The 11,400-nt window shown below is 46.3% G+C and overlaps 1 protein-coding gene across 1 annotated transcript; it reads right to left on the reverse strand.

Annotated features, from left to right (window-relative positions):
• Nucleotides 1-8,560: 8,560 nt before the first annotated feature.
• On the reverse strand, nucleotides 8,561-9,484 carry LOC146796924 (olfactory receptor 1C1-like). Its single transcript, XM_085630264.1, has one exon. It carries the CDS (start codon nucleotides 9,482-9,484, stop codon nucleotides 8,561-8,563), a length of 924 nt encoding a protein of 307 aa, XP_085486390.1.
• Between the last annotated feature and the right edge of the window lie 1,916 nt (nucleotides 9,485-11,400).

Consider the following 11,400-nt stretch of genomic DNA (forward strand, 5'->3'; position numbering starts at 1 on the left):
GGCCCAGTGGCAGTCCATTTTAGGGTTAGTGAGAGCGAGGCCATTGGTGTGGTGTTGACCACATACCAATTGAAGACTTGAATTAATGCTTAGCACACCTGTCATTTACATAAAGGCAGCAACCTAGGAAGAAGAGAGTGAGGGTCATATTCTCAAGGAGCTATCGCCGAGTTAACAGCACTTTATCACAGCCAAAGTCGATAAACTTCTCACCCCATTTACAAGCTGGTGCTAACAGCCCATAACACCAGTTTACCTGTGATAACATTTACAAAAAACATCGTCACAGTTGACCCTGGCAACTATCGCTAATGAGATGCAGAGTAGGCGTTCCCGAGCACAAATCCACGACAACACCACTCCACAACATTCTCAATGACCAGCCAGATCAGTGAAAAGACCACGAAACATGCGATAAGGTGCGTTAGCTGCAGGAAATTAACACCTGCTCCGACCTGGTGCAAAGTCAGACAGCAGCCTGCACCACAAAAGGGAGCTCAGCCCATAGCCACACCTGAAGAACTACAGATGCCATGGAGCCACTGAACATGTGGGCCGGACACCCAAGAGGGTCACAACACCCACTGCCAACACCCCCATGACCACACCCACACCCCCAGATGCCCATCGCCCCCCCTGACGAACACTAAGGCAGCGCAGACAAAGACAGCGACCCTCCAAAAATGCACCAACCTCACAGACCCAACACCAGAGAATGTCCTTGCCCACTACATGCTCAAAGGGTCAACCCTCCTCCTCATCCTGACCACCATTGCCCACAGTCTGACAGTACCAACACAGCAGACAACCAACATCCCACCTCAGAAAAAGCTGATGGCCGTGCTGCACCTGTTGGTACCCTCCAACCAACATCCGCCTGAGACGGAGGAGTCACACAGCCAGGCCAATCCAATTACCTCACAACGGCCATGGATGACACCATCAGCTTGGTATCCCACCATCTATTCTTCGCACTCACTGTGCAGGAACAGCCTGAGACCAAGAAAGGCGTGTACGCCACAGCTGGCTGCCCGCACGTGTCAGGGGGCAATTGACTGCCCACATGTCCCACTAGTGGTCCCTGGCAACACTGCACACAATGAGCACAACAGAAAGTGCACGTATCCCACCAAGGTGCAGGCAATAATGGACCATGGGGGAATACCCCCCAACGCCGCCACATCCAACCAGGCAGTGTGCATGATTCCCACACCTTCCGACAGTCCATCATTAACCGGCACCACCAGGACGGCACCTACGGAAATGCACTGCTCGTTGGCCAATACCAAATGCACACACAGCACACCTCAACTCCACAATCATGCAACACACGACACAGGAAATGCACACGTCACAAGCTCACATACAACATGCACACCCACCAGACACAACAGAACACCTCACTGTGGGAACCTGGGACAGCCATGTACATCAGCCATCAACGTCATGGCACCTCGGCCACACAATAGCAGAATGTCGGAAGAGGTGGGGACCAGGCATGTGCGAAGGAGGCAAGTGACCGATGAATGAGACTGTAAACTACGCCAAGTGGGGCGTGGATGTGTGGGCCAGACTGCAGTATGTAGACCATGCACCTATCCATGCCGACACACAGCTGGTGTTTTTGAGTGTAGTGGACAGTGGACGCAACCATTTCACCCCAGCCAGTGGGGACAGTTGCGGAAACATAGCTTGTTACGTCCCCCCGTATGTGTGAGCGGAGTGGGCTGGCCCGGTGTACGCCAGGCCAGTGTAGGGGTGTGAATAAATGTCACATAACTGTGGGCGTGGTCCTCTTCCAGAATGCCCAAAGTCTCTGCCAGGGCAGCGCCTTTCACCCCGCCACAAGGCCGACGCCATGACCAGTGTTGCCAGCGATCCTGTGCACCTGCTGCACCCCAGGACGCTGATCCCTGAACCAGTCCTGCACACCCCTGCGCACCCAGGTCTCAATGCCCACCTGCCAACACCGGTGTGTGTCAAAGAGGGCCTACCACATGCCGGTGCAAGCGCCAAGCCCGAGGCCCCCGACCTTGGCAGAATCCTCGAACTATCCCGGCCTCTGCTTCACAGGCCCGCGGAACTCCTTTATCTTTGTCGTACTCCACCAGGATACACAGCGGACAAGTAGGACACACATTTGGAACTGAGTCTTGATCTTACATTGTCCAAGTAAGCCATTAATGCAGAGTTTACTTCACTGTACTCCCTTCAATGTGGTGACACCAAGTATGTGCCTGGCATCCCAACCACACGTGTCTGCGGGTCCTTGATGACTACACAGTCGGCCTACACTGCGGCACAGCAGGCCTCACGCCAATCCATTCCAGTCCGCACCAGGTAGGACATGTCATCGTCACTGACTGAACACCCGCACAGCTCTGGTGCCACTACCTGTCAGCCAAATGTAATACAAATGCCATTCCAACGTCGTGTGTGAGAGATCCGGGAGGAGTTCGCTGAACCGCTTCTGGGCCACGCTGACCACTACCTCCGGTCGACACTGCCGCCAATTAGGTCACACATTTGAAAGTGAGTCTTTATTACACCATGGCAGAGCACATTAATTATGGGTGAGTGTATGTCACTGTACACCCTTCGATGTGGTGCCACCAGGACTTAGTGGTACATCACATCCGCAAGAGTCTGCGGGCCCATGCGGACTACTGCTCTTTGCCTACGCTGCGCTCGAGTAGGTCACAGAATTGGAACTGAATATCGATCATTCAAAGGCAGAGTACATGTCATTGCACGCAAGGAGAGGTGTAAGAGGATGACGCGTTTCAGTCCAGAGGGTAAAAGGATCATCTTTACGGAGGTGATCGAACAATACCGACAATATCTCTGTGCATCGCAAGACAACGACAAGTGACTGTGGGCCCTTGTTCACAGCTGCCTCCGTCCTACGCTGCGGGCGAGTAGGTCACTCTATTCGAAATCAGTCTTGATTTATTTATGGCTGACTTTATATCATTGTACAGGCCTCAACGCAGACTGCATCCCCTTTCAGCCCTGGTGCCACTAACTCTGTTCCCCAAGACCCATGGACACTTTCTGGTTGATGTTTGGTGGCGACTGAGTCCATGGACTTGGGGTTGTCCTCGCCATCACGTCGGTGATACTGTCCTCATGGCCAAAACAATGCCGTGGCATTCCACTCCTCCATTTGCTGCTTCCAGACAGCTTCCACCCTCTGTATCATGCCCTGGAGGACACCTTCCACTGTCCCCCGCAACCCTCTGCCACATGCACCTCGGACATTGATGAGGACCCGCTCAGCTAGCGTGGCCCATCTGACTGCACCGCAAGTCACTGTCCTGTGGCGGGGTGCCCGTGCCGGCCACAGTGCATCCGGGGCCACTAACTCTGTGCTGGTCAGGTCCGGGACACCTTCTTCTGAGACATTGGATGGGCTCTGAGGCGATGGCCTTGGAGTCATCAACACCATGTGTGTGTGGCCCTGCACTGTCCGCTGCCTCCGGCCTCAACTGAGGCCCAACAGGGCTCACACATCAAATCGAGTCCTGACCGGCCTGGACGTCGCATCACCGCAGGAGGCACACGTCACCATCACCAGGGCCAAGTCCAACCGCCAACTGCTAGTGTCAAAACAGTCGTCCTGGCAGACTGACTGAGTTGCCCGCACCTATCGTGGATGCCATCTTCTGCCTGATCCCCAGCTCAGCACAGCAGGTGTCACTAGCTCTGTGCACCATGAATCATTGTCCATTACTGTTTTGGTTATGTGCTGTGGAGAGCTCACACAGCAATGTCACCTCAGGAAGGGTGGGAGACCTGGGACGACGATGAGGAGGATGATGCAGGTGTGACACCGCCCCCCCACTGCATCTGCATCTGGAATATCCAGAAGTGACACAGTCCTAGACATTTTGTTCACATGAACGCGCTCCGCGGCCCCAACCTCAGCGCGCTGAAACTCAGGAACACTTCTGTTTATATGTTGGGTCACCTCTGTACTTGCTCCGGCTCCCTCCATGTTGCTCAGCAGTTGACTCTGTTATGCAGGTGTTTTCCGAAGCACTGGTGTCCACTGTTCTAGTTGTTGCCAGCACCAAGCACTCTGTGCTCACGCCACACCCATTCAGCAGAGGAGTCACTGTACATGTGGCCCTGCCAATAAAGGGGCCAGGCGTACGTGCCCGTAGCCAGTTCAACATGATCTCTGCATGTGTCCCTGTGGTCTTGTTGTATGCATGAGCGCCCTGGGCCCTAGGAGATCACATCGTGCTGTGTACAGAGGGCGAAGACATGTCACCTCAGGCAGCGGGTTAGATCTTGGACATATAGCTTTGTCGTCACCCACTCAATTTCAGTAGGGGAGTGGACATGGGCCGTCATACACATAGCCAACGTGGGTGTGTGACTGATATGTGCATGCCCCTGGGCGTGGTTCTGTACGGGGAATGTGCATCTGCATGTGTCTCTATGGCAGTGTGGGTCTCCTTTGTGGGGTGTAGTTGGTCCCTGAAGGGTAATAGACACCCACGTATGTGATCTAGTTTGCCTTCCATGGGTTGGGACCACAGCCGCTCCTGTTCTGCCACCTCCTTTTGGCGTTCTGACACCTGGCATTGGGGTACCATGTGTGGGTTGGTGAAGTGTTGTGAGCCTGCCGTGCTTGTGGGTGCTTCATGCTGTGTGGTCTTTTGCAGGGGCTGACTTCTCCTCTAAGTAGCTTGTCTGTCCTGGTTCCGGTGGTGGGTTACGTGGGATGTCCATGGGCTGTTGTAGGGCGTCAGTGTCGAAGGTGTGGTGGTCGTCTCGGGCATCACTGTTGGGTTGTCTAATCTGACCGGCTGGAGTTGTTGTTTGTCCCTCTGCAATGTGAAGGGGAGATGCATGTTGACATTGTGTTGACATTTATATTTGTGCATTGTTCTTGTAGACATGCAGACTGTGTGACAATGTATATTGTGACTGTTTGGGCGGTGCTGGCAATTCGAGGGGGGACAGTGGACATTTGTACTATTTGACTGATGTGAGGTACCCGTACATATACATCTCACAGTTCCCTGCTCTGTCACATGTGATTGGCCTGTTTCTGCGCATGGGCCGACACAGTTGTGTCCCCTGTTTCTGCAGTGTCGGTGTTGCACTTTGTGCCTCATTGTCATGGGATGTGCTGTGATTGCTATGTGTGTGTACTGCAGTGTGCCACGGGAATGGGGGACATGACCCAGGGTAATTGTGGGTGTGCAGTGTGCTACACATCGTTGTGCATGTGTGCCGTTGTGCCCATCTCCCCCCGTTCCGCAGTCCCTGTTCGTTCCTCACCCTGTTGTCGTTGTGTCAGGTCCTCTCGAGCTGTGCCGGTACTCCCACCTCTTTGCACCGTCTCCACACTGATGACCTCCATTTCCACCAGCTCCTCCTGTAGCGCAGGACTCCCACCTCCAGTCACCGTTGCTGCCTTCCTGTTGGCAGCGGGTTTGGGCCTGGTTTAGGTTTTCAAATCATGCCAGCTCCTTTTGGCCTCCTCCATTGGCCTCCTCGACACTCCGGCTGCAATCAAGGTGGTCTGATTGTGGGTCAGTTGCAGGTTGTGTTCTGTCAAATCTGTGACACTGGTCTTGTTTTCCTGCGGACTGCACCCTGTCTTCCTCTCCCTCTTCTCCTTGGCCTTCCGCAAGCCCATTGTTCCTTGCTGGTGGTCTGTGGGGCTTGTGGGCTTTACGTTGGCCTCTGCGCTACGCAGGATTGTTTCTGGTGTATTGTTTCTGTAGCTTTTATAGTGCAGTTTCCCACAAGATGCTTGGGATTTGCAGGCCTGCCGCTGGTTTTCGCAGCTTTTTGTATCGCGATTGGCCTCATTGCAGCTTTTTTTGCATTTGTATTTTGCATTTTTGCGTCGTAGCGTTGTTTTTAACACGGCCATTTGACGCGTTGTCTGGTGACTAGCGTCGTGTTGTGAATACTTAGTTAACACAGCGTTATTTTCCCACGATGGACTGCAATGTTGAGAGTGGCGTTAAGTAACTTTTGCGATGGTTATCACATGTTCTTGAGAATATGCCCCTGAGTCTTTAACAGCTGATTCCATAAAGTTCCTAAAGAGTTGCAATCCCATGTCAGAATTCCTGCCTGGAAAATGTCAAAGTGTTTGTAATCAAGGATTTGAAGTTGTCCAGATAATCTTGATGTTTGTTATTGGGCGCAGTTCAACAGGGAAATCACCCACTTAAATATTTATCAATGTTGAGTTGTGATTTTTGCACTGCTCCCATTTAGGTATTCCTGTACCCGAAAGATATGATAATTATGGTCTTGGAAACTCCAGGTAGTGGGATCATGTAAGCGAGAAATGAAATAAATATTATGATTCGTCTTTTTACACTAATTCCTGTATAGTTTTACAGTCCCTTTTCCCATATACATTTCCTTACTTTTAGTAGCTGAAATGTCTTGGTGAAAATAAAGTTAGTAATCATTTTTCTTCGAAAATGGTAATATTCTATTCCGCCTGTAACTCTAGTCAATGAATCAGGAATTATGTGATTCTCAGAGTAGAATCTGATGAAATATATCTCTATCATCAAGGTACATTGATGTGGAGTTGACAATGGTAAAACTATACTTACCTTTAAATGCTTATGGTTAAAATATTGTGATAGTGGATAACGTGGAGTCAATATTATCACATAACCATATTTAAAGTTCAACATTGTGGTACAACTCCCTCAGAATAAGGTCCAAAAAGAACTTCTGCACTAAAGGTTTAGGATACTTGATTGAGGGGCTGCAATATGCTTTTCTGAACAAATCCTTTGATCTTGTTGAAATCTCTAGCACCCAAATGCAGACTATTTTTATTATATTCTCTCTAAAGAGTTCCCAGGTTGACTAACTGTGCAAATCAGTCCAAGAAGATAGAATAAGAGTATGTGTCAGATAGCATGGTTTCAATCTCTGTTAATGCTTCTTAAACATAATGCAAATATAGAATGATCCACAATTCACAAGACCCCACCATTCTCTGCATCTTAAAGAACCAATCTCCATGTACGGATTCATTAAATGTATCTATTGTGTTCTGTAGTTTAGTTGAGGGATTGGTCCTGGAGGACGTTAAAGCAGCAGTATCTAGCTAAGGAGTGAGGTCCATACCTGCTATGGGACACAGACAAATCCATACCTTACAGAAAGATTTACGACAGCTCATCCTCTTGTTACTCCAGACCTCATTGTGGAACATTCTCAGGAACAATAAAGTAAGGGGTACTTTCCGGTGGTAAATGCAAAGTGTCTTCACAGGAAGGGATCTTCATGAAGACCTCATTGCTCCTATGTGGATTAGGCTTAACTAAGTGGTTTGTGCCATCTTTGCCACCAACGCAGGAGTAAATCACATTGCCTTGCCACTTGTATTTCATGAATTTGATCAAGATTAATGACTGCGTGACTGCAAAAACTTACCTGGAAACTATTTTTAACCAGCTCCAATCACAGAGACACCGTAAGAAGAACATTTTTGTCTTCCTGTTTATTTGTACCATCCTCAATCATTATAAGGGTTTAGGTAGACATTCATTCAAATGGAAGAGTTGGGACACCACATGATGGGCTCTATACGTGAAGTCGTTCGATAGGTCCTGCATCACTGCCACTCTACTAGTCTTACAAAACCAGAGAGTTGACAATCAAATTTTACTTTCCTCTACCATGGGCTTTGCTGGTAAAAATAAAACCACACAAGACTTGTGTTTAAACACTTTGGGCCCGATTCACAGAACTAACTTAAGACAAAATCCTAAACTTACTACCATTTTGGTATTCACAGAAGGCACTTACTCATTTTGGTATTCACAGAAGACACTTACTCATTTCGGTATTCACAGAAGATAGGAGTCCTAACTTTAGGACTCCTAAATGCCTTCTGTGAATACCGAAAGTCTTAAAATTAGGATTTTTCTCAGTTTAGTAGTAGTATAATTAGAACTCCTAACTTTAGGACTCCTAAATGCCTTCTGTGAATACCGAAAGTCTTAAAATTAGGATTTTTCTCAATTTAGTAGTAGTAAAGTTAGGACTCCTAACTTTAGAACTCCTAAATGCCTTCTGTGAATCCCGAAAGCCTTAAAATTTGGATTTTTCTCAGTTTAGTAGTAGTATAGTTAGGACTCCTAACTTTAGAACTCCTAAATGCCTTCTGTGAATACCGAAAGTCTTAAAATTAGGATTTTTCTCAATATAGTAGTAGTAAAGTTAGGACTCCTAACTTTAGGACTCCTAAATGCCTTCTGTGAATACCGAAAGCCTTAAAATTAGGATTTTTCTCAGTTTAGTAGTAGTAAAGTTAGGAGTCCTAACTTTAGGACTCCTAAACTGAGAAAAATCCAAATTTTAAGACTTTCGGTATTCACAGACGGCATTTAGGAGTCCTAAAGTTAGGACTCCTAACTTCTGTGAATACCGAAGTGAGTAAGTGTCTTCTGTGAATACCAAAATGAGTAAGTGCCTTCTGTGAATACGAAAATGGTAGTAAGTTTAGGATTTTGTCTTAAGTTAGTTCTGTGAATCGGGCCCAATGTTACCTAAATATCTACCTAACAAGTGCTTTCCTCAGGGCTCCTTTAATGTCTTTATTTCTCAAAGTGTAGATGAAAGGGTTCATCAGAGGGGGCACCACAATATACATTACACTTACGATCCTGTCAGAGGTAACTGGCATAGCTGTAGGAGGCCGTACATATACTGAAAGTGCTGAACTATATAAAACTGTGACAACAACAAGGTGAGAAGAGCAGGTGGAAAAGGTCTTGCGCTTGGCTACAGCAGTTGGCATCTTCATTATGGTGGTGATGATGTGACCATAGGAGATGACAATGCAGGTTGAATGTATAAACATAAAGAAGCTCCCCTCTACTATTCCTACAAGCGTAATAATCATGAGGTCTGAGCAGGAGAGCTGGTAGACTGGTATAATGTCACAGAAGAAGTGATAGATCTTGTTGGGCCCACAGTATGTGAGGCTGGAGATCCACACTGAATATAGCAATGAATGCAGACAGACGATGACCCATGATCCAGACATCAGGAGTAAGCAGAGCTTTCTACTCATCATCAGGGTGTAATGGAGGGGGTGGCAGATGGCCACATACCTATCGTAGGCCATTACGGCCAGGAGGAAACTTTCCATGTTAGCAAAGGAGATGAAGAAGAACATCTGAGTGAAACAGCTTGCAAATGAAATGGTCTTAGTTTCATGAAGGAGATTGATTAACAGGTTGGGGATGATGGTAGAGGAGACGCAGATATCCATCACTGACAGGCAGCACAGGAGAGAGTACATAGGGGTGTGGAGATGGGAGTCGCTGACAATCAATCCAATGATAACAGTGTTTCCAAAAACTGTTGTAATGTATGCAAATAAAAATAGTACAAAGAGGATGTTCTGATACCCACCAAGGTCAGAAAATCCAACAAGAATGAATTCCGTCACTGTAGTTTGATTGCCTTTATCCATAACTAACATACTGTATGACGAAAGATAATGATAGAAAGCATTATTAGTTATGGCTGTCAGGTAAGTATAATGTGATTGCATATAATATTTTTCTCCATAATTATGAGATATTACAAAGGGTGCAAGTATACTGTATGTCCTTTGTGATTGCATTAAGCACTAAAACAGATGTTGAGCAAGCATGTTCCATTCATAAAAACATGGGATGTTGTAACGCCATTGCTGTCACTGTAATCTTCTTTTAAAAATCTTTTTGTATATACACTCAATACCTCTTTCACACAATACTCTGTTTCAATATTTCTCCCTCACACTTTTTCTCCATACACACATGAGCACATTCATCAACTACATGCCTTCATGATTTTACTCCCCACCCAAACTGTAGGATCATCTATGCCTTATTGGAGATTGTAGGGAACTGTTTTTTCAAAGTAAGAGCGAGAGAGACCATAATCTTGATAGAAGCCTTGACTTAATCTCTCGATTTTACTCCTAATAGGTGAATATATTTCTCTGAGGAATGCCTTGCTCACGATTGGTAGTTGGGGACAAGCAGAGTAGTTTCCTCTGAGTCAATGATTTTGGCAACTGAAATGCTTGTGTGAAATGCTAGGAAAGAATTAAGGAATTAGCACAAAAATGCCAATTTCTGCATGCTTTAGCCAAAATACTTGTGATCCAAGTACTGAAATTCCAGCAACACCAGCTAACAGTAATTCTGGGTGTGTGGAAACAAGGTAATTATTATTGGGCCCTTTTAATCAGTAAATCATCATGGGAACCCAGACAAGTGGCTAATCTTGTGAAGTACAGGTTTTTATAGATATTTTTTCATTGGTCTGCCAGCCCATAAATGTGCTTGCATATTCACTCTCTTCATATACTTTGTGGCAGTATGTGGAATTGTTTAAACACCTCTCAGCATAGTAATTCTCACATAAAGAAGATTTAGTGGTTTCTAGAGTCTTTTTTAGGCCTGGGTGGAATATTAATTCCACTTAGGCAGATCGCAAAATTCAGGTAACTCTGCACTACTTGTGTAATGCAGAGTTTCTGTCAGATTCTGCTGTCCGGTGCATGGTAGAAATATTTTCCATTTGCACGTGCAAGCCTCTATTGGTGTGCAAGAGGCTCCATTATCACACACAAGACTACGCCATTGCGTGCTTGCGAGCATGAATGAGATCTCCCTGCCCGCTAGCTCGGCTTCCAGTCACCACTGAGCCTTCCGGAGCTGTTTTGTGGCACCAGCAATCGCAAGCGGTCAAGTCTCTACTTCTCTGGTAGATTTTCAACTCCCAAGCAGGTAAAATTAACTTGAAAATACCTTTTCGAGTTAGAATTCTACTCCAAAAGACAGTTAAAGTTAGTTTTTAGTGCACAAAGCATTTCTCTTATTTTACTTTTCAACAGGAAAGAATTGCCCCAGAGACAGCAACTTCCTCTTCTAGTAAAGAAGGCTCCCCCCAGTGCTTTGTAGATCTCCTGGTCTCCTGGATTTCAAAGTGAAAGGTTCACTCTCTTTGTCTTCTGCATTGGATCTTAAGGACTTTGTTTTTGTGATATCACAACAAGTAACTTCAAAAACGTTTGTATAAGAGTGGTATTTGATAGAGGGAAAGCACAAACTTTTTATTTGTACACTTATTTAATTTTTACATTTGTTTGTGGTTTTGGTGGGTTGCCTGGAGTTGCAGTAGCAGGCAAGTATTTTTTTGTATTTTATTCTTTTATAAGGGAAAAAGATTGCAAATTTCAGGGCATTATCTCCATGTTTGTTAAATGTGCATTTTTCATTTAAATTACCATATAGCCTAGTCTGGCAATAGGCCCTTCAGCCAAAAGTAGTCATTAAGTGTATGAAGCCACTGTTTCTGTGGTACATGTTGTTTTAAAACATTTATGATTATGTA

The sequence above is a fragment of the Triturus cristatus genome, chromosome 10 (assembly GCF_964204655.1).
Source record: "Triturus cristatus chromosome 10, aTriCri1.1, whole genome shotgun sequence".
Taxonomy (NCBI): Eukaryota; Metazoa; Chordata; class Amphibia; order Caudata; family Salamandridae; genus Triturus; species Triturus cristatus.